The sequence below is a fragment of the Phocoena sinus genome, chromosome 6 (genome assembly GCF_008692025.1).
Source record: "Phocoena sinus isolate mPhoSin1 chromosome 6, mPhoSin1.pri, whole genome shotgun sequence".
Taxonomy (NCBI): Eukaryota; Metazoa; Chordata; class Mammalia; order Artiodactyla; family Phocoenidae; genus Phocoena; species Phocoena sinus.
The window spans coordinates 371,532-395,008 of NC_045768.1; the positions used below are offsets into that span (position 1 = coordinate 371,532).

Here is a 23,477-nt window from a genome sequence, read left to right on the forward strand (position 1 = left end):
GAGGATACTGCTCCCCAAAGCGGATCACAGAATCAAGGCAATTCCTATCAAAACCCTGAAAGGCTTTCTGCAGCTATGGACAAGCTAATCCTAAAATTCACATGGAACTGCAAGGGACCCAGAAGAGCAAGAACAAAGCTGGTAAACCCACTTCCCAAGCTACAGTGTTCAAGATCGCATGCGACGGACACAAGGACAGACATATAAACCAATGTACTAGAACTGAGAGTCCAGAAACGAGTCCTGACATTTATGGTCAATTGATTTACAACACAGGTGTCCAGACAAGCCAGTGGGGGAAAGAACAGCCTTTCAACCAGTAGTTCTAGGACAACTAGATCTCCACTTGCAAAGAATAAAGTTGGACCCCCTACCTCAGACCATACACAAATTTAAGTCAAAATGGATCACAGCCCAAAATATAAGAGTTAAAACTATAAAACTCAGGGCTTCCCTGGTGGTGCAGTGGTTGAGAGTCCACCTGCCGATGCAGGGGATGCGGGTTCTGTGCCCCTGTCCGGGAAGATCCCACATGCCGTGGAGCGGCTGGGCCCGTGAGCCATGGCCGCTGAGCCTGCGCGTCCAGAGCCTGTGCTCCGCAATGGGAGAGGCCACAACAGTGAGAGGCCCGTGTACCGCAAAAAAAAAAAAAACTATAAAACTCAGAGGAAAACACAGTGGTAACTTCATAACAATGGATTTGGCAAGGGAGTGTTAGATATGACACCAAAAACACAAAGAAGAAAACAGATAAACTGTACTTCATCAAAATTAAAAACATTTGGCGCTTCAAAGAACAATATCAAGAAAGTGAAAGGACAACCTACAGAATGGGAAAAAATATTTCCTAATCATATATCGATAAGGGATTTGTATCTACAATCTTCAATATACAAAAAATGTTTACAACTTACCATGGAAACAATCCAACTGAAATGGGCAAAGGATTTCTATAGACATTTCTGTAACGAAGATACACAAATGGCCAATAAGCACATAAAAAATGCTCAACATCATTAGTCATTAGGGGAAATCCATATCAAAAGCACAATGAGATATCACACCACATCCAACAGAATGGCTATAATCTAAAAGACAGTTAATAACAAGTGTTGGCAAGAATGTGGAGAAACTGGAATCCTCATACACTGCTGATAGGAATGTAAAATGCTAAAGCTGCTAAGGAAAACAGTGTGGCAGTTCTTTACCACAGAGTTAACACATGCCCAGCAAAGCTACTCCTAGGTACACACCCAAGAGAAATGAAAACGTATGTCTATACAAACACTGTTCATGAATGTTCATAGCAGTATTAGTCATCATAGCCAAAAAAAGGAAGCAACTGATAAATGTATAAATAAAACACAGTACATTCATACAATGGAATATCATTCACCCACATAAAGGAAAAAAATACACCCCCAGCAGGGAAAGAAAAACAACAAGTTTACGTAGGCACACCCCAAAAGTGTCTAAACAAAATAATCAAAAAGCATACTGGTGGGCTTCCCTGGTGGCGCGGTGGTTGAGAGTCCGCCTGCCGATGCAGGGGACACGGGTTCGTGCCCTGGTCCGGGAGGATCCCATGTGCCGCGGAGCGGCTGGGCCCGTGAGCCATGACCGCTAAGCCTGCACGTCCGGAGCCTGTGCTCCGCAACGGGAGAGGCCACAACAGTGAGAAGCCTGCGTACCGAAAAAAAAAAAAAAAAAAAAAAGCATACTGGTGCTTAACATCAACAGTCATCAGGAAAATGCAAATTAAACCACAATAAGACACACCTACCAGAATGGCTAAAAAGAAAAAGACAAACAATATCAAGTGCTAGCAAGGATTTAGAGCAACTGGCGCTTCCATACACTGGTACTTTAGTACAACCACCTTGGATACGTATGCACATTCCATGACTCAACACCCCCACTCCTAGGCACATACCCACAGAAACATGCACCTATGTTCACCAAAAGACACATATAAGAATGTTCACATCACCTTATCTGAATACCCCAAAACTTGAAACAACTCAAACGTCCATGCATAGTACAATGAATAATGAAACTGTGCTATATCCAGACAATGGAATATTATACAGTAATGAGAATGAACAAACTACCACAGTACACAGCAACGCAGATGAATCCTAGAGACAAAATGTTGATCAAAAGAAGGCAAACGTAAGTACACACTGCATGATGTCCTTTATACAAAGTTCAGAATCAGGCAAAATGAATCAAGGTAACAGAAGTCAGGATAGCAGTGACCTTTGGGCAAGTACACGGCAGACTGCAAGGGGCCCAGGGGGGGCTTCTGTGGTTCTGGTAATGTTCCCTGTTTGATCTAGGGTCTAGAGACATATATGACACTAGACACATAATGTGTGCATGTTTCTGTATGTATGTCATATATTAATACAATTTCCAAAAAAATAGTCTTCGTGCTTTGGTTACATGTCTTATTGCTATTGAATCTGGTAAAGATATGGTGACAGATACTACAGATCCATAATGACAGATTCGAGCAGACCATTTCTACAAGAGAAGGAAACAGAAGGGCAGACTGAGCCAGAGGTGGGGGAACTCCTGACCATTCACTGGCCCATATGACAACTGGCATTTTGTTTCACCCTAGTGTTCAAGGAGTTCACAGAACACAGGCAAACAGCAAGGACGAGGAAGTAACCAAGACTCTCTAAGCCTAAATGCCAGCCTTGGAATCTGATGGAGAGGAGAGGACCTAGACTCCAAGGAGAGAAATCATCTTAACAACCAGCTTAGCATACAATTTTCAAACTACACAGGACAGAGAGCTCTCTGGCCTTTCTTAGGCTAGCATTTATTAGGAGGCTACTGGGTGTCAGTCCCTCTATCAATAGTATCAAGAATCTATACCTCCTGCCCATATGAGTTGTACTTCATGTCACTAAACAGTTTTTCTTTGTATAAGTATTCCAGCTAACGAATAAAGACTTCCATTTTGCAACCCCTAATGAGTTAACGATTCTGAGCAATGAATACCGATGACTGTTAATATCACAAAGCAAGATTTACTGTGCCTGATAAAAAACTTAATACCAGTTATGACATATTCTTGCTAAAATTTTTTAAAAGACAAACCTATTATACATCTGATGGAGCCCCCAGCCCAGAGCTGTCTAACGGAAAGATAATGTGAGCCACGTATGTAATTTTTAATTTTCTAGTAACCACATTTAAAACAGGAATTAGACGGACTTTCCTGGTGGTCCAGTGGTTAAGACTCCACCTTCTAATGCAGGGGGCACACGTGTGATCCCTACTTGGGAAACTATGATCCCACATGCCATGCCGTGTTGCCAAAAAAAAAAGAAAAAAAAATTAGAAACACAAATTACTTTTAATAAATGTTATTTAACCTAATACATCCAAAATATATATTTCAACATGCAAACAATATTTTTTAAAGTATTAACATGATATTCACATTCTCTCTTTCACACTAAGTCTTGCAAATTCTGCATGTATTCTTGCACTTACAGCACATCTCAATTCACACTAACCATATCTGGACTGCTGAAGAGCCACATGTAGCGAGTGGACATCACACTGGAAAGCAGCAGCTCTAGATCTTAAATATCAATGGCAGGAAGTAGAGGACAAAGGAACATGTTAAACAACATGGTAAGAATGTCATCAGCGAAATCAAGGTTATGGGAAACTTTGGGACACATAAACCATTATCTTCAAAACTTAATTACAGGCTGGGCTTCCCTGGTGGCGCAGTGGTTGAGAGTCCGCCTGCCGATGCAGGGGACGCGGGTTCGTGCCCTGGTCCGGGAAGATCCCACATGCCGCGGAGCGGCTGGGCCCATGAGCCATGGCCGCTGAGCCTGCGCGTCCGGAGCCTTGCTCCGCAACGGGAGAGACCCGCGTACCGCAAAAAAAAAAAAAAACAACTTAATTACGGGGACTTCCCTAGTGGCACAGTGGTTAAAAATCCACCTGCCCATGCAGGGGACACAGGTCCGAGCCCTGGCCCAAGAAAATCCCACATGCCGCGGAGCAACTAAGCCCTCGCACAACTACTGAGCCTGCGCTCTAGAGCCTGTGAGCCACAACTACTGAAGCCCGCGCACCTAGAGCCCGTGCTCTGCAACAAGAGGAGACACAGCAATGAGAAGCCCGTGCACTGCAACGAAGAGTAGCGCCCACTCGCCGCAACTACAGAAAGCCTGCGGGCAGCAACGAAGATCAAACACAGCCCAAAAAATTAATTAATTTAAAAAACTTAATTGCAGGACTTCGCTGGTGGTCCAGTGCATAAGACTCACCACTCCCAATGCAGGGGGCCCAGGTTCGATCCCTGGTCGGGGAACTAGATCCTGCATGCCTCAACTAAAAAGTCCACATGCCACAACGAAGATCCCTCATGCCACAATTAAGACCTGGTGCAGCCAAATAAATAAATATTTTTTTTAAAAAAACTTAATTGCAAGAGAAAAATAAAGACGTGGAAATCAATATACTGAGAATTAAGAGATACCTATCAAGGGCAATGAATAGACCATATTTTGAAATGAAATGAAAAATCTGAACAGTGACTGAATATTTATTGACTGAAATATCCATATTAACTGAAATACAGATGAAATATATCTAAGAACTGCTTCAAAATATTTGAAGATGGACTGGGGAGTGGCCATGAGGAGACAAACTGTTGACATCGGGGGACAGGAACATGGAGCTCATTCTACCACCACATGTACTTCTGAGTAGGTATGAAAAAGTTCCGCAGTAAAAATTCTGAAATATCTACATATGCATTTGTCTGTATACGCTCAATAATTATAATACCGGTAGCCTGCCAAAAGAAGAATTGAGTGGTTAGAGGACAAAGAGGCAGATGTTTCCCTTTATAATTTTATACTTTTTGAATTTTGAACCATGTAACTAACTCATCTACTCAAGATAAATTTAAACACATATGCCTTGACTCAATCCACCACAGGGCCCAAGCCTACTCAGTGGTCTCCCTGCTTCCATCATCTTTTTAAAATGTGAATCCCTAAAATAATCCCTTGCTGACTGTCTATACTGCTCAGGAGACCATCAACTTGTTATCACAGCGACAAGGCCCTCAATGACCCAACCCCACCTGTCTAGCTTCAGCTCGTGTCCCTTCTGACCCATAATTCCACCGTGTACCAAAGGCTTCAGTGTCACAACCCATAACCGAGGAAGCTGGGGCATCTATAAAACAAACACCATGTGGCTACTGAAAATGTTAAAAGACACAGAAGCACGTGAGATGATCCGTGAAAGAAGAGTGCAGACAGCACGCACTCACTGATTACAGCCGATTTTAAGTACGAACGTGCACACTCAGATCAGAAACAAACAGATGACAAATATTTGGCATTCTTCGCTTTCTAGGTTTCAATTTTCTAAATTTTCTAAAATGCCTGATTTCTTTCTGAAAGGTACAACTGTACCCTGCACTTCCATTTCACGTCTTATCTCCTTTAGGACCTGGACTAACTTATTTTCCTCAAGCGGCCTTTCCCAACACAAGTCTGCCTGCAGCAATTAGCACAACAGCACGGGCCTTTTCTTGTTTACTTTGAACTGATTCCATCTCAGTTCCCGCTTGGTAATATTTGCTCAATCACACTCTTTAAATTTTGTGAAATCAGAGACCAATCTCATAAACTTGCATATCCTCTTACACAGTATCTAGAATAGCACCTCATAAAGAGAAGGGGCTCAACAGTGCTTATAGACCGCTTGGAAAGAGCATTTTAAATATACTCTGATCAGAACTTACAAACCTATTAAAAGTGGGATGCAGAAAGCAGTCCAAAAACTTTTCCAAAGTAAAATATCAACTGACAGTGACGTTAAGGGGAAAGTGACTTCTGACGTCTTATCTGGGAAGACACCACTTCAAAGGAAATGCCACCTTTGAAGAGTTCAAGGAACCACTTCAGGGACTTCCCTGGTGGTCCACTGGTTAAGACTCCACGCTCCTGATGCAGGGGACCCGGGTTCAATCCCTAGTCGGGCAACTAGATCTCGCATGCCGCAACTAAAAGAGCCCACATGCTGCAACGAAGATCCCACGTGCTACAACTGAGACCCGGCGCAGCCAAATAAATAAATAAATACTTTTTAAAAAAAAAAGAACCACTTCATCTTTTGTGTTTTAAGATCCAAAACCACTTTAGACTTTTTTGTTTTTGTTTTGTTTTAATAAATGAAAATACTAGAAGTAAAATAAAAGTGGGACAGTAAGTGGGAGAACTTCTCAACTCTGGAACTCATGCCCTTTGTACCACCCTGCGGTAGGCCAAAATAACTGGTCTCCAGTCACCATTCCCTATGTGATTTGCTGAGCAAGCAATGTAAACTGAAACCAAACTGCCCACCTACCGTAAGATAACGGCATCCATCAAACATGCTAAGTCCCATGAAATAGCAAATAACATAAAGTTCCTAAAGGGAAGAGCCCAAAATATGGTTCCCATAAGCTAAATTATCTTCAAAGACAAACTCAGTAAAACGTGGTCAAACATACAAAACCGTTTTGTGATATGGCAGTAAGCGGGGGCTCTAGTCCCCATTGCGGCACGGACCACGTGTGGGATCTCCAACAACTAAGCTACCCACAGATGTCCTTTTGGGCATCAGGGCTGAGGTACGTTTACTGCCCTTGCTAACCTCTGTTATGACTCCAGAACCTTCCCTGGTTATGATCCAGAACCACATACTACATAGTAAGATCTGAGATGGGCAGCCCTTTCCACAGGATAGCTGTTCTTTTAGTGTGGGTGAAAATCTGCTTCTCAAGATTTATAGCAAATGCTTCTGATTTCTGGATGCAGAAAAGACTTTCCACTCCCTTCTCTTATCAAAAGATCAACAAAAGACAAGAACAGGAAAGAGAAAACAGGCACTCCACCTAGGAAACATTTCAAACCCCTACACAAAACATGAATAGGAAGACGGAGACTGGAGGAAACCTCGATCACTCCACAGAGCAGAGGAAAGGGAAACCTAACAAGGTAGTCACTGCTGAGGACCAGGCTGACTGGCCCCACAGAACCATGAAAAGTCTCTAAAGCCGGAGGTGATGCCTGAAGCTGAAATGAGATGTGGTGTAAAACTCCAAGTAAGGAATGCTGGACCCTCAGGTCCCCGGGCCCCTCCTGCACACTCAGACAAGCACTATTGTATAGCCACAAGCCACCAGAATATACCACACTTGGGGAGAGCAGCATAAAGAAAGACAGGAGTAGGCACCTCACTGAAAGCAAGGGAATTAGGCAAAGGCTACCCAGTGAACCCTGGGAAGACCCTCTCCTTCCCCCTGCCCTTTAACCTAGCTCCAACATCCATCCCACAAGGCAGAGACTGAAGGCTCCCTTTCCAAGGAAACCGAACCAGAGGACAGTAACATTTGGAGGGGAGCCACTAAAAAAAAAAAAACATTAGTCATGACCCTCCAGTGAAAGCAACAACAAGTCCCCCAATACACTCAGCTTCCCATTTTTAGTACTTTATTCATAAAGATGAATAAACAGCCAAGGATCACCAGACATTGGAAGAAGGGTTTCCAGCACGAATGAAAGAGACCAAAAGATACAACAGCAAAGAGGAATGCATAGGGAACAGAAAAAGTGCAGGAAACAAAATTTTATTTTATTTTTTTAATTTTTAAAAAATTTAACTGTAATTTTAAAAATTTAACTGAAATTAAGAGATAAGCAAAGATACTGTATACATAAAACAAGAAAAGGAGGCATTAAAAAAGGAACAACAACAAAAAAAAGGAACAAAGAGGGCTTCCCTGGTGGTGCAGTGGTTGAGAGTCCGCCTGCCGTTGCAGGGGACGTGGGTTCGTGCCCCAGTCCGGGAAGATCCCACATGCCGCGGAGTGGCTGGGCCCGTGAGACATGGCCGCTGAGCCTGCGCGTCCGGAGCCTGTGCTCCGCAAGGGGAGAGGCCACAACAGTGAGAAGCCCGTGTAGTGCAAAAAAAAAAAAAAAAAAAAAAAAAAGGAACAAAGAACAGTAAAGAACATGAAAATATGAAAGAAGTTAAAAATTCAGTAACAAATTGGAAAATTGTCAAACACACTCCCAAAAAGTAGAACAAAAAGATCAAGCCATGACGAGGAGGAAAGATTTTTAAAAATTAGAATATTCAGTACAGGAAGTCCAACATTCAAATAAAGGAATTGGGGGGCTTCCCTGGTGGCTCAGTAGTTAAGAATCCGCCCGCCAATGCAGGGGACACGGGTTCAAGCCCTGGTCCAGGAAGATCCCACATGCCGCAGAGCAACTAAGTCCGTGCGCCACAACTACTGAGCCTGCGCTCTACAGCCCGCGAGGCACAACTACTGAGCCCACGTGCCATAACTACTGAAGCCCGTGCGCCTAGAGCCTGTGCTCTGCAACAAGAGAAGCCACCCCAGTGAGAAGCCCACGCACCGCAATGAAGAGTAGCCCCCGCTCACCTCAATTAGAGAAAGCCTGCGCACAGCAATGAAGACCCAACACAGCCAAAAATAAATAAATAAGTTTATTCAAAACAAAAAACAAATGAAGGAATTGGAAAAAGAGAACGCAGAGAAAATAACAGAGAACAAACTATCTCAAATACATAATACAAAACCTCCCTATAAATAAAATGACATCAATCCCCAGATTTCAGGGCTACTTAGTACCCTGTATGATAAATGAAAAAAGGCTACAGCCTTTTTTATAATTGTGCATTACCTGGATGAAAATTAGGAAAATCAAGGATGCAAGGATCCTAAAAGTTTGATGTGGGAATAATGCTTACGAAGGATTAAAAATCCAACTGGGGAATTCCCTGGCGGTCCAGTGGTTAGGACTCCGCACTCTCACTGCCGAGGGCCCGGGTTCAATTCCTGGTTGGGGAACTAAAATCCCACAAGCCACACAGTGTGGCCCAAAAAAAAAAAAAAAAAAATCAAACTGGACTTTAACAGCAACAACAAATACTAGAAGATACTGGATCAATAACTTCAAAATTACTTGCAACCTGGAATGCCAAGCCCAGCCAAACTTATGCTTTAAGTGCGGTGGTAAAATAAAAACATTTTCAGACATGCAAGTTCCAAAAGTCTGCCTCCCAACAAACTACTGGGAAGCTACTGGAGACTGAGTTCAACCACCATGAGTGAATGAACACACAGAGGGGAGCATTAGAGGCAGAGAAGGGGCCAGAATCTCCAGGATGGGAATGTGCACAGGCCCAGAAAACAAGCATCCCGTCTGGGCTGGGGTGCCTGAGGAGCACTGTGGAACCGGCTGGTGAGCTGACAGGGCTGAGTGGTAAAAACTTAAATTGAGAAACATTTTACAGAATGAAAGGTGCGGGAACATTATTCCGAGGTTCAAGGGGAATCAGGCCAATGAAAAATAAAGCAATTACTAACTCAAGGGAAGTAAAAAAGTCTGCCCAAGAAAAGAAATCCAATTGTGGTTTACCATCTAGCTCAGCACGGCACAAAAATGACCTGAACAGACTGACAAAGATTCTGATATAGATTTAACCACAACTGTGAGTTACCTAAATGAGAGACAGAGTATGAGAGAACTGAAATCGTCATCTACCATTAGTGGAAGCCAACAGATAACGCCTCAAATTGGTGAATGAAGGCATGACAACACAAGCATGTTATTTAGAAACATGAGGCAAAGGCTAAGAGCGGATGCTGCCTCTCTTGAAAAGCAGGAGAGGATGGCAGCTTCTTCACTGCCTTTTAGCACTATCTGACTTTCTAAACTCTGTGCACGTGCATGCATTATTTTAAGAAACACAAAACAAGGTTAAAGAAAGAGACACATAGTAGCCACCCTGCTAGAAAAGCACAGAATTTGCCTGGGAAGGCCCTCCTGCTGAAAGGTAATGTCTTGCTGGGTCAAAAGCCTTAGGTGACCCTGAACATACATTAAACCCCAGGAGCCCCCACTTACTAATCCACAAAACAGGGGATGCATTTCATTACCTCAGCAGTCCTTTTCAGTGTCAAAAAGTGGTGACCTCTTTCTAGGTCAAGGAAAAGAAGAAAAAGTAAATATACAGTCAGATAAATTTCAAATGACCACTTTCTGGTTTAATCATCTGGCAACTGGGAAACCCTCACCCAGGAACCATTTTGCCGATTTAGTGGCAACAGATGACCTCATGCCTACCCACTGTCCAGGAGGCCCCTCACCTAACGTGCACCTCCATAATAAACACTTAGGATCACGAATCTAAGCCCAGAGTTTTCATTAGCTTAAAGTGACAGCCACAGACACAGCTCAACAGTCTCTGGAGGCAGACCACCTGCATCCATCTTCTCCACCACAAGCTCCGTAACCTGGGGCCACACTGTGCCTGTTTTCCTCCAGTGCAAATGGGGATATAACAGTACCCACCTCAAAAGATCGCTGTCAGGCTTTAATGAGTGAATTCACGCAGCTAAGGCAGGGCTGGACACAGGTAAAGGCTTAGTAAACAGAAGCTGTCATTGCTGTTGTCTCAGTCAAGCCCCCTATTCAAGGCTGCCTGTGGAATCAGTGACATCTGGGACGATTTGTTCATCAATTATTAATTAAAAGCCTACTATGTGCCAGACACCAAACAACTGCTAATCCTGTAACTGGCTAGGCCAAGTCATTCAATCGCTTCCAAGCCTTGTTTCCCGCATCTGCTAAATAGAAAATAACAGTACCTGCTGCACAGAACAGAGAAAGCTAAAGGAGAGGACTTACCTAAAGGGCTTGCAGTGCCCGGGACCCGGAAGTTGCTCAATAAACGATACCATAATCACTACACATCTTCCCTCCTACAAGTGACTTGGGGTTATCTAATTCACCTCTTCTGTTTTTCTGAACCTAATACACTCCTTGAGTGTTGAAGGTGCCAATAAACAGTCCTTGCGTTGAATTTAGGAACTTCCCTGCACCTCCCCAGTTTACTTACATCCACACCCCCCAAAACTGCAAGAGAAAATTAAAGAAATGTTAAAAGATTGTGCATTACCTGGATAAAAATATACTACGTCTACACACCAGGTTATTGCAAAAGGGCCTTATCACACACCCTAGCTTTCTGATCTTTAGAAGTCCCCGCAGTTTCTACACATAGAGCAATTTCACAGAAAAACTGCTAGATCATCACTTTTTTCCAAACTGGTCCCTCGTGTCAGCCCGGAGAGCGCACAGTTTCTGCACTTCCCCGGGCACACCGCCTCCCGCCTGCTTTTCCCTTCTGCGGGAAGCTAGTGGCCCATCTCGCAAGAGTTTGCTTTCTCTGCTGCTACAAGCAAGGGAAAAACTATCCTTGAGGACGAGCAAAGGGGAGGCCAGGAACATTAACAAAAGCATGGGAACTTTTTACATGCAAAACCCGCGTGAGCGGTTTGCCTGGAAATCAACCGAAGTCGTGCATTGCTGCTCCTGACAGCCACCGGGGCCGGCAGCATTGTCCGGGGAGAAGCGCGCCGGCCCGGCCAACTTTTCCTTCAAGACCGAGCCATCCTCTTCGGAACAAAGTGAAAGGTCAGCGGGCGCAAGAGCGGCGCCGGGAGCGCACAGCCTCGCCTCGCTCGCGCCGCCAACTTGGCCGGCTCGCCCCACTTTCCCTTTTGTCCTCCGCCCCTTCCGCGGGGCTCCCGGCCGCGGCCCGGGGGCGGGGGGCGGGGGGCGCCGGCGGGGCGGGCGTGCGGGCGGGGCGGGCGGCGGCTCTCCTCGCCCGCGCCCCCGCCTCGCCCGCGCCTCGCCGGCGCCCTCACCTCGCCCGCCAGCCCGCACAAAGCGCGCCCCGCGCAGCGCGGCCCGGACGCCCGGCCACCTCGGCCCGGCCTCGGCCTGAGGCGCGGCGACGGCGGCGGCGAGGAGGCGCCGGCCAGCCCGCACCCCGCCCGCTCGCGCCCCCGCCCGCGCGCCCGCCCCGCCCGGCCCGCCGGCCCGCGCCCGCCCCCGCCCCCACGCCCGCGCCCGTGCCCGCGCCCGCCGCCGGCCCGCTCCTCACCTCAGCATCGGCGGCGGCCATGGCCCGGGCCCGCAGCGTGGCCCCGCCCCTCCCGCGCGCCATCGCCCCGCCCGCGCTTCGCGGCCCAGGGCGGGGCGGGGCCGGTCGCGCGCGTCTGCGCCTGCGCCCGCCCCCGCGCCTGCGCGCTGCAGCCCGAGAGCGGCGTCCGCGGCGCGGGCCTGCCCCGCCCGGAACCGGAGCGCGACGGCCGGCCGCGGGGGTGGAGCCCAGCGCAGCGGGCTTCCGGGCTCGGCGGGGCGCTGGACGTCGTCCTCCCGTAGTCCTCCAGTTTGCACTATATTCTCTCATTCTGCGTAGGCACTGTAGCGGGCCGGCCGGGTTGGGGAAGGACCCCTGACCTCTAACCCCGGACACACATCGATTCCGTCTGCCTTCACAGAAGGCGGACTTGGACTTGCGTCCTAGGGCGGTGCCCGGGTGGGGCTTGTGCCCGGTTGGGAGGGGTGCCCCGGTTGGGGCTGCATCCGGTTAGGGAGAATGGCCCAGCTCGGGGATGGGGGTGCTTCGGTTATGAGGTGTGCCTGGCGGGGGAGCGATGTCTTGACTGAGAAAGCTGCCCTGAGGCGGGAGGGGGGATGTCCCTTTGGGGAGGGTTGCCTGCGTTGGCGGTGCTCCAGTTGGGGGAGGTGCCCCAGTTAGAGGGACTGCCCCAACGCTGGGGTGCTCGGCTGGGAGCATGTCCGGACTGTCGGGGAGGATGCCCTGATTAGGGAAGGTGCCCCGCTAGGAGGCTGTGTCCTGGCTGGGGACAGTGTCCTGGCTGGGAAGTGTGGGTAGGGTGGGGAACGTCCAAGGCGGAGGATTGTCCCTGTTGGGGGCGGGGGGGGGCGCTCTGGTTAGGGAAAATGCCAGGCTTGCCGGGGGTGGTGTGCTCCAGTTAGGAGGTGGCCCCAGTTGGGCAGCCTCTCGGGTCACCCCAGCCTCCTGCAAGCCCCCCAGTTATGCACAGGGCGAGACCTTTCCTGCATATCAAGCAGCCTTCACTGAACAGCACACGTAGACTGGCTTAGGCCACCCACTCCCCATAGCCAGACGTGTTTCTGCCATCCCCTGGGAGTTGAGGAAAGAAGCATAGACTGAAATTGGGGTTCTCTGGCCAGTCTTCACAACAGGAACTGGGGAGGCCCTGAGTCAAAGGGTAATCTGGGCCTCACTCCTGTGAGGGTTCAATCTCGTGGAACATGAGACTCCAGGAAAATTCCACTAAGTGCACTGACGGTGCACTCAGCCGCAGAGGAGGCAGTGGACGATCCTAAGTACCAAGGAAGACTTCCCAGGTTTGGGGGGACAGCCTGAGTCAGCTCCTGACAGGCCAGGAACCCCAAGCTCTGTCTGGAGCCTCAGGACAGGAGGCTTAGGAGCGGTCTTGCTTAACAGCCTGCACAGCTCCACCAGCTTTCACCCGCACCTACTTCTCTGGCACCAGCCTTTCTCTCTCCACTCTTGCCTTGGGCCCTAGTTTGCCCCTACTCTGAAACACTTATCTCAGGTATCTGTGTGGCTCACTTCTTGACAATCCTTGGGTCTTAAATACCACCTCTTCAGGGAAATGTCCGCTTGCCCCTATTTAAAAACAATACTGCACCCCAAAACTTCCTTGCTTTCTTTTACTCCATAGCATTCCGTTGCCATATTGCCTGTCTGCGCCACTAAGTCCAAAAGGTAAGGGATTTTTGTTTTGTGTGTCCTAGTACCTGTAACAATGTTTGGCATGCAGGAGACAAAATATTTGTTGAATAGATGAGTTAAGATGTGAAAAAAAGTCCTTCATTAGGCAAAGACCGACTGTAAATGAACGTGTCAGAAGTAGGTGATGTTCCCATTCTGCACCATCAGCCCGACCCACCCTATGCGGGTATTATCGCCGACCAATGATATTAGGTGCTCTTCTCGGCACATGATGTGTTACGTGTTGACTCAGTGACCGTCAGGTCAGTCCTGGGAGGTGGACGTCGTTTTCATCCACATTCTGTAAGTAAGCAAACCAAAGCAGGGGTGTGTCTTCAAGGCCACACACTGTCGGGAGGCAGAGATGGGATTTGAAACAGGCAGAGTCTCAACTATGAGGCTACAGCTTCTAGTAGATGTTTCACAGGTTATCCTGCTCGTGGCATGCTTTGTGTTTTTGTCCAATATTCATCCTCTCCTTGTCCCACAAATAGTAAAGTTTTAGGGTACATGGCTGCCTGTACAGTTCCAACTGTAAAGGGTGGCCAGTGGGATGTGTGCAAAAGTGATACAATTTACTTCTCATCGTGTCCCCAAAAAAGTTGGAGGTTCAAGACCAGTAAGCTGGGTGATGGTGAAAATTGCAACAGCCATCCTGGACCCAGGGGTGGAAACCTCGACTTGACTTGAGAATTACAGCTATGCCACCTCTGGACTGTTAAATGTACAAGAAATAAACTTCTATCATGTGGGACAGGGCGCTCGACCCATCTCCTCATAGTCCTATGAGCTTATTATAGATTAAGGTAGCTGACACACGTAGCCAGGGTCCCCCCTTCACCATACGGCAGAGCTGGAATTTGAACCCAAAGTCTTATCTTAACGCCACCTCCAAGGTTTCCCAAAGCACGCGAGGATCCCGGCCCCGCAGGGCGTTTACGGGCCCTCTGGAACGTCTGCAGAATGCCTCTTCGGGAAACGCTGCTCTCCCGTACCCTGACTTTTTATTTGCACCCGGGTTCCTTGTGTCCTAGACAACAGTCCTTTGAAGTGTAGACCTCGGGAGCGGGCTTGTGTGTTCGCACTTGGATGGGAACCAAGAAGTAGCATCCCTCGGAGCCAGACGTGGCAGTGGTGACGGCAGGGGCAGGAGACTTGAGGCCAAGGGTAAAGGAACTAGGGAAGCCTGCTCCCTCACCCCGACCGGATTTCGTCAGGCACACGAAGTCTAAACTGCGTAGCCTGGAGTGGTGGGTGCCAGACGGCTAGCCCAAGATGTATGCTAACAAAATGGAACAGCGGTGGTCTTCTCCCCCTGTCACAAGGCCACTTAAGTTGATGCTGAAGCTCCAAACACGCAAGCCCGCCTCCGAGGGCAAATCCTGAAGCAGAACCGGGAGGCCAAGCGCCTGGCCCGGCCCTGGCTAACCGCCACGGACGATTCCCAAAGCTGGTTCTGCTCCCTGGCCGGATCGCTCCCCCGCCCCCCCCCACCTTCCGGCCCAAGACGCCCGGAAGGAGGAGGGACCCAGAGCGGAAGGGGGTGGGGTGGGTGGGGGGAGAACGACGGCAAGGGGCGGGGCCGAGAGGGGCGTGTCCCGCGGGGAGGAGAGGGGCCGGTGAGGGGCGTGCCCCGCAGGGAGAGGCGGGGCTGAAAGGGGCGTGCCCCGCAGGGGGCGTGTCGTGCACGGATGGGCTAGGCTAAGAGGGGCGTGCCCTATAGGGAGGGGAGGGGCTGAGAAGCCCGGGGGCTTGGGCACACCCACGACAGCCACTACCCTAACACGCACACACACCCGGCAGAGGAGGGCGTCCCACAGGCCACTGTGCCCAGCTCTACAAATGAAGCTTTTTATTTACACCAAGTCTCTCTAGGCCCCAACCCCCGGGGAGAGGCCGACTACAGGGGGGCTGCGGAGGCTGGTCGGGGCAGAAGCTGGTCCGGAGGCAGAGGCCGCGGGGAACGGCGGGCAGCGGCGGGTCCTGAGTGGGCCGGGCCAGGCCGGGAGCGAAGGCACGAGGCCCTGGGAGCCTAGTCCCAGGGCGTAGGTCCGCCCGTCCGGAGAAGGCGACATGGGGTCAGCTCCCTGGGGTCAGGCCAGGGTCCACACCGCTGCAGCTCTGCTCATAGGATGGCGGGGCCTCTGCAGGGAGAGAGCCAGGTCTGCATGGGGCCCGTGGCTCCCCCTCCCTGTCAGGCCCCAGGCCCCCACTCACCATAGGGGTAGCCCCAGGAGCTATACTCAGGCGGGAGGATCAAGGTACTGGTCGTGGGCACCGGCCCTCCAGAACCCTCTGCAAAGTAGGGCACGGTGGCACCTGTGGAGATGCACAAGGGAGGGGGCAACGGGTGGGGGGCAGGGCTACCATCCTGAGGATGGGGTTCAGGGGCGCCAGGCACAGAGCCGAGGGCTGCAGGCGGCTGCTGCTGCTGTGAGTGGCTCTTGGTGGAGAGGGAGACAGGGTCCGAGAAGAAGTGGGGGCCACCAGCCACAGCCTCCGCCTCCTCCTGGGGTGGCGCTGAGGGCACCACCAGGCCTTGGCCTGGCCGGGGGCTCAGTGGGACGTGGTTCACAGCGATGTTGCCGATGAAGACCGGGAGGGTCACGATGGCTTCTGGCGTCTTCAGGGAGACCTGGGGAGGTTATGCGAGTGAGGAGCCAGGCCACCGGCCCCTCTTCCCACCCCACCCCTGTATCCCTACCACCTGCAGGTAGTAGTCCACGTGGATGAGGCTGCAGCCCGGCAGGGCAGACTGGGGCAGGGCAGGCACCAGGATCTGCTCTTGCCACTGAGCCCGCCTCCAGGCCTTGACGCCGGCGCCCTCCACCTCGGCGATGGTCCGCACGTCATAAATCCAGCGCTTGGCCTTGTAGGACACTTTCTGGGGAAAGGCCAGCCTGTGAGCCTGGGCAGGCCAGCCACCTACCCCTCCTCTGCCGCATGGGGACAGGGCCCAGCAGGCGAGGCAACTCTGACCTGCAGCAGACTGGCCACCACAGGGCTGGTGTCCTTGCCTGACTGGTTCTCAATGTCAGCCTGCAGCCGCAGCACCTGCCCCACCACGTAGCCTCGGAGGTCGGTGCTGGCGGTGAGGACTACGCTGCCTGTCTTCACCAGCTTGTAGGAGAACTTCTTGGTGGTGGAGGCCACATTGGGTTGCTTGGGAGGAGAACAGAGAGGGGGTTTGGCAAGTGTGGGTAGGCGGGATCCTCGGGGTCAGCTCAGGACAGAGAGGCCGCTGCTCTTCCAGACCCTGGCCGCCTCACCTGTGCTGGGGACAGGGTGTCAGGCAAGGGTGGGCCCACGCAGGAGGCCACTGCCCAGGCTCACCTCGATGTCTGGGATGCTATTCAGGTTCAGGGGGCTCAAGATGTAGAACACGCGGCTGCACTGGTGATCCTTGGAAAAACGTGGTGTGTCGATGGTGGCCCGTACCTGGTGCACAATCTTCCCAAAAGGGCCCTCAAAGGACGTGGGAGCTGTGGCTGGAGAGAGAGCAGGGACTGGTACCCAACTGCCCCCCACTCCGCCTCCCACCCACCCTCGCCAACTGCCACCACCTGGCCTGGCCAGGCTGGGCTCTCACCAGGAAGCAGGAACTGGAAGGGGAAGCTGTGCTCTCCAGCAGGCAGGCTCCCTGCAGAGACAGAAGGGAGGTAGGGGAGAGGGGACAAGGTGACCTCACAGGGTCCAGGACAGAAGCAGGCCCTGCAGCCAACCAGCTCACACTGCATCTGGCTGCTGGGCTCCCAGCCTCTGTCTCCAGCACCTCAGCAGCACAGGGCTGTGGCCTGGGCAAAGGATGGGGGGTGAGAGCTTGGCTTGAACAGGAGAGGGGGCAAGGCTGTTCCGGGGGCCGGAGCCCATCCAAATCCAGGAGAAGGTGGCCCTCTTCAGCCACCCAGCCCCCATCAGGCAATGCCCTGTGCCTGCCAGGGAGAGAAATCCAGCAAGGTACACAGTCCTGGGAGAGGGTGGGCTAGCACGGGGATGCCAGAGGCAGATGGGGAAGTCAGGTGGACAGACCCCACTCTCAGTGGGATGAGGTGAGGGAAGGGTTCCCAGACTCACCCTTGTCGGCCAGGGACAGAGCACTGTTGAAGTAGCCCTCCTCCACCACCCACGCTGTGTCATTGGCCTTGCTGGAGACCTTGCAGGACCCCGTGCAGGTCACCCGGATAGCTGCAAGGGGGGGACAGCATGAGCCCCAACCAGGCTGGCCTGGGCCCCTCCCTAGCCCCAGCACAGGGATTCAGGCAGGACGGGCAGCACCCAGGACCGCCCAGCTAGGCCCTGGGAAGGCCAGCACATGGCCTGCTACCCTCCAGAGGACACTTCCTGTCCGTGCCACATCTTCAGGTGCTCTCAGCGAGCCAGGGTGGCGAGGCACAGAGTTCCACCTGTCGTGCCATCCAGAACATGAAGGCCCTGACGGTCACCCAGATGACCCCTGGGCAAACCCCCACCCCCAGCCCCCGCCCAACCAGACCTGTGAAAACCCAGCTCCCTACAGGGGATGCTTGGGAAACCCTAGGTGAACAGAGGCCTCTGGGGCAGCTGACGTCCGACCCCACCTTCCTGCTGCCTCTCAGGCAAGTCAGTTAGGCTGGGAGGCACCCCTTCAGGCTCCAGGAAGCTACCTGTTAGCCCTCATGCTGCAGGAATGTGGTCAGACCCGCCTGAGCAGATAAGGAACCCAACAGTCTGGCACACCAGAGGGTGGGGACACCTTGGCTTCCTGGGCCAGTACTGCCCAGGAGCGCTGATTTCTGCATTGAGATGGCTTGGTCCTCCCCCACACTCCCCAGGGGAAGCACACACACCAGGAACCAGGCAGCAGGGTTGCTGCCGCCTTCCGTCCTGTGATCAGGAACACAAATTCCTCCGTCCAGAGCCCACTACAGTCAGAAGGCCATGGCTGGACCAGGCCCAGCCGAGGCTGGTCACCAGAGGGGACACCACGGCTGGAGACCCAAACAGGGCAGGGGGTGGGAGCTCAGTGACAGGTAGCCCTGTGGCTCCCTCCATTTCTTCCTCTCCCTGCGGGGCTGAGTCAAGGCCAAAGACTTTAGCCTGCCTGCCCAGCTGCCCATCCTCCCCTGACCTGATGGACTGGTGAAGGGAAGGTAACTCGGAATCTGACACCCTCCTGACAAAGCCATCAGGCAGGAAGAATGCAGTGTCTCAAGTGCCCAGGGCCAGGGGCAGCCACACCAGGTCTGTCTGTGGTCTCCCCAGGCAGGCCCCACCTTGCTGATGTAGGCCTCCTGTTGGTCCCACAGTGCACTGGGCTGCCCTCCACGAACCCGTGACTCGGCCTCCGCCCCATCGGCACTGCCAGTGACCAGCCCTCAGCCTCCGTGCCAGCCCAGGCTCACCACCCGGACCTCGGCCCTAATTTCTAATCCACGCTCTACCCGTCATCCCCTCCTAGGGCCAGACCTGGAATTGTTCCCACCCTGGAGGTCTGGGACACCAGCAGTGCTCCTACAGACCAACACATCCCAAGAGAGGCACGGCGTGGAACGAGCAGAGAAGGGGAAGCCTGACTGTAAAGTAACTAGAAGACGTCCTGGTGGATTGCAGGCGTCACACTGCCGGAAACATTCCTCCTGGAGAGGGTGCGTCCCCCCTTGAATCCGGCTGCCCTGGGAATGCTGGGAACAATGGAGTGTGCTGGAAGGGGTGCGATGGTCCCCAGACTGGCCCAGTGACAGCCGAGCACTGTGAAGTGACCCCAGTGGATGGGACACGGAGCTGAAGAATCACCCTGCCGAGCTCTGCCCAAAATCCTAACCCACAACAGCACAAGTTATAATAAAATGGTTGCTTTAAACAACTTAGTTTAGGCGTGATTTGTTTACTTAGAGGTGACTTCCACACAGCAGCAGATAAAGGAATAGCTGTCTAACCTCACTAGAATTCACGGAAACTCATGTGACTTACCATTTAACACATCAGATTGGCAAATATTAAACATTCTGATACGTGTCATAGAGAAGGTAGAAAAACAGACACTTGCTTATAGCAATCAACCTGTCGGCTGATACGACGGAGGCCCTGGAGAAGAAGCAGGCAGATCTGCTGTAATTTTACACACGCGTTCCAGGGATCCAGCAGATCCCCTTAGAATCTCACCCTGTTCACCCTGTTCAACACTGCTCCTAATAGCAAACAATCTAGGCATAGCCTACGCGTCCAAAAGCAGGGTGGCTGAAACAGGCACACACTCAGCCAGGACCCGGCCATACAATTAAGGTGAACAAGCCAGGGTGGCACCTGGCCACAGAAAAACAAACCGGCCCTCGAACTCTGTGAACTTCCCAACGACTGTGGACTGTGCCAGGGCCCCCTCTGCACATATGCTGTGAGGCCCCTTCGGGGACCCTGCCTGGATGAACAGCCTCCAATCACCGACTGGAAACAAACTCCCATCCCTGTCCAATCTCTCCTCCGCGGGGGAATAATGGAGGCACAGGGGGAGCTGGAGGTTTGGGGCTGCTCCAGTTCTCTAAGGAGACTCATCATGTGGATCCTGGGCCAGAGTGGCTTCTGGAACTTTCCTCTTGAGCCAGCACTCTCACCTGTCCAGCAGCCCTCCTCCTATGTACCACCTGCAGTCTGAACATGAAGACTTCTGCTTGCTCCCCGTCTGCCTGCTCCCCCTCTGGTCCCAAAGGTCTGTCCCAGCCTCCATCAGCTCCCTCAAACCTGGGGCAGCCCAGCCTCTGCCACATCCTTTCACTACAGCTCTAGCCTGCAAGCCACTTCCCTCTGTCCTGTTTCCAAATCTGTAACATGAGAGGAATGACAACACCCACCTCCCAGGGTTGCTATGAAGACGGATGGATTGGTCCTTGGGAAGTGGGAATGGCATCTGGCCCACGGTGAGAGCCCAGGGAGCCGGCAGAGCTGGGAGCTGGCTGCTACTGTTGTCCGGGCATCACCCTCCCTCGTCGCCCACCTCGAGAGCAGAACACAGGGCAGCCCCGCCTGACCCCCAGCCTCCAGCTGGGCTGGACCCAGTCTCCAGCTCGGTCTCCAGCTTTCTTCCACATCAGCTCCCAAGGCAGCCGGCGTCCCCAAGGCTGAATGCAGACCATCACTGACACTCCTCAGTCAAGTGTTCAGAGGCCTGCTGCCCCCCACCCTCCATGTCCTCCTGGGGGCCCCCCTATTGCATCAATGCCTGGCAACAAGTGTCTTTTGAGGGAAAGGATAAATAAGAACCATGGTCTTTCCTCTCTCACACCCCGGCAGGGCCGGAGGCCTACAGAGGCCCCAGCACCAGCATCCCCCCTACCCCTGGGGGGCAAACTGAAAATAATACCCTCTCTGGCGCGAGGCCAGTCGTTGCTGGATTTTCCAGCCTGTGACCTGACCTGCTTCTCTCCGCCTCAGGGCTCTTACAGTCAGGGACTCCCTCAGCCTCCTGGGGCCCAGCTGTCCATTTACCCACATCCTACCCACCACGTGGAGGCTGTGGGGCTCTAACCAGCCCAGGTTAGTCACGCACAGCTCAGGCCACCCCTTCACTGTGGTCAACAACAGCCTGTTCGCCCTGGGCCCCAGCTACAGGGGGTGACAGGGCAGCAGGCCAGGAGGAGAGCTCTGCGTGGGGTCTCTGTGGTGTCCGTCTGTCCTCCAGCCACGGCCCACCCCTCCTTCCTGTGCCCTGCCAGCCGCACTCACCTCTCACTGGTGCCCCAGAGCAGAGCTGCACTATCCCCCCCGGTGCCCCTGCCACAAGCACACCTACCCCCATCCAACCCCAAACTCCAACTGGGGAGACAGGAAAGAGGCGGCACGTTACGGAGGTGGGCGGTGTCACCGGTCCGGGACGGAGGAGGCAGCTGCCCAGAGAGGACGGTGGCTCTGCATCCTCAGCGGGCACCCCAAGCGCTGAACGGTCAACCACACGGGGGCCTGGAAGGTCAAGGCCCAGAGGGAAGCCCGGCAGCTGTGGTTCTGGCCAAGCACCCCAAGGTAGAGAAGCGCCCCAGGACGGACACACCACACAACCTCACACTCAGAGCCGGGGTCAGGAGAGAGACCCCGCCCGGGCTGCGGTTCGCCCACGGCCCAGAGGGACCAGGTGTGATGTCCCCCGCAGGGCCCGGTTCACACCTCAGGCAGCAGACAGACGAGGCCAGCGCCGGCAGGGAGCCCTAGCTAGGGGCGCCGCAGCAACCGGATCCCCGGTCTCAAAGTCCCAGATGTCTGCGCCAGCAGAGGGACCGGCCAGGAGGGCTCAGGTTCGGCTCCCAGATGCCCGCTACGGCGGCCTACGGCACGCAGGGATTAGCAAGATCCTCCCAGCCCTTAGGGACTAGCCTCGGGCTGGGTGTAAACAGTGCCCTGCAGCCCGCCCCCGGGGACCCGCACACTCGGCGGGGCTGCCTGGGTGTATGGGAGAGAAAGCCCAGCGCGGGCCGGGCTCCAGGTGAGGGCCCAGCAGCTGCAGGGCGCAGCGGACCGGAGACCCGACAGGGAAGGTCAGAAGCGTCGCGGGTCCAGGTCAGAGTGGCCTTCGGCGAAGTAGACAGGCTCGAAGCCCGCGCCCCGAGTCTGGACGGCCCTTGGCGGAGAGGACAGGAAAGGCAGATGCGGAAGGACTGGGCCACCCGGGCCTCCCTGCTCCGCCCCGACCGCCGCCGGCCTCCCACCCCCGCGGTCCGCCGCCCGGCCGGCCGCCCCGCGGCGCCCCCCGCAGCCGTACGCGCGCCCCCGGCCTCGCATGTCCCGGTCCCAGCGGCCGCGCGCCGCTTCGGAGCCACGCCCGGCCCGCCGCAGGTGCGGCCCTTCCCGGACCCTGCGCCCACCTCGGAAGGGCAGCGGCGCCGCCAGACGCACGCGCACGGCCCCCGCCAGCGGCTCCCCCGGGCTGTAGACGACGCGGCCGTGGCTCAGGCGGACCTCGAAGAGCTGCACCCGTCCCATGCCGCGGCCCTGCGGGGCGGCCGCGCGCTGCCGCCCCCGCCGCTGCCGCTGCCGCTGTCGCCGCGCGCCCAGCCCCGCCCTCGCTGCCCCGCCCCCGCTCCCGCCTCGCCCGGCCCCCTGCTCCCCCCGCCCCCATCCCTCTCCCCTCTTGTCCCCACCCCTCCCCGCCCCCCTCGGCCCCCCAGCTCCCCACGCTGGCTCCTGCCCGCCCCCCAGCCCCGCCTCGGTCCGTCCCCCCAACCCGCCCTTCCCCGCCCCGCCCCGGCCAGCAGGGTGGAGCTCGGGCGCAGCCCGCGGGAACCCGGCGCACCTGCGCCCCCTGCTGCCTCACCTGTGGAGGGGGCGGGCCGGGCCGACGCCCCCTCTCAGGCTCCGCCCCGGGGTCTCCACCGTGCAGCGTCTCTCTGCCTGCAGCAGCGGGAGGGAGAGGTGAGGGGTGGGGCTCGATACCCAGGGGCGGATTCGAGGGCAAATCCGGGAGTCTAGGAGAGAGAAGGCCGTGCTTGGCTTAGAGAAGGTGCTGGGCGCCTACTGGCAGGTTAAATATGGGGTTGCTTGAAGGAGGGCGTCAAGGTGAGGCCAGGTTTTTGTCCAGAACAGCTGGGCGAATGGGGCGGCATTTTTTTGATGGAGACAACCGGCCTAGATACAAGTTGTTTGGGGGGTGGGGAAGGGGAGAAATAGTGACCGGCAGAGTCAGAGGTGCCTGTTAGGCACCCAAGTGAACTGGCACTTCTAGGCATGAGTCTGCGGGAGACAGGACGAATGATTTGTCAGACCCTTGTTTGTAGATGGTAACTCAATTCAGGACACTGATGACATCA

At 53.7% G+C, this 23,477-nt stretch overlaps 2 protein-coding genes and 1 long non-coding RNA gene across 8 annotated transcripts in view; 1 reads left to right on the top strand and 2 right to left on the bottom strand.

The window, feature by feature from the left end:
- Positions 1–12,090, bottom strand: part of EHMT1 (euchromatic histone lysine methyltransferase 1) — a 147,456-nt gene extending 135,366 nt beyond the window's left edge. For 3 of the 5 annotated variants that reach the window (XR_004350285.1, XM_032634348.1, XM_032634345.1), the window contains exon 1: positions 12,022–12,090. Coding sequence is in view for 4 of the 5 variants with exons in the window: in XM_032634348.1 (XP_032490239.1) it covers positions 12,022–12,084 (63 nt within the window). In the remaining variant the exon portion in view is untranslated. The remainder of the gene's footprint in view (positions 1–12,021) is intronic. The other 2 variants (XM_032634346.1, XM_032634347.1) reach the window with 1 other exon arrangement.
- Positions 12,091–12,453: 363 nt separating this feature from the next.
- LOC116755894 lies at positions 12,454–19,552 on the top strand. Its single transcript, XR_004350492.1, has 3 exons — positions 12,454–12,557; positions 13,661–13,704; positions 19,148–19,552. It is a non-coding gene; the product is annotated as an uncharacterized LOC116755894 (long non-coding RNA).
- On the bottom strand, positions 15,541–22,727 carry ARRDC1 (arrestin domain containing 1). 2 transcript variants are annotated; one of them, XM_032635927.1, is made up of 8 exons: positions 22,536–22,727; positions 17,785–17,895; positions 17,300–17,350; positions 17,044–17,198; positions 16,690–16,872; positions 16,418–16,594; positions 15,928–16,333; positions 15,541–15,854 (listed from the first exon to the last, which is right to left on the bottom strand). In XM_032635927.1, exons 1-8 carry the CDS (start codon positions 22,651–22,653, stop codon positions 15,790–15,792), a joined length of 1,266 nt encoding a protein of 421 aa, XP_032491818.1. In that variant the 5' UTR covers positions 22,654–22,727; the 3' UTR covers positions 15,541–15,789. The 2 variants fall into 2 exon arrangements, with proteins under 2 accessions (XP_032491818.1, XP_032491817.1); XM_032635926.1 differs by having other exon boundaries at positions 15,928–16,345.
- Positions 22,728–23,477: the final 750 nt, after the last annotated feature.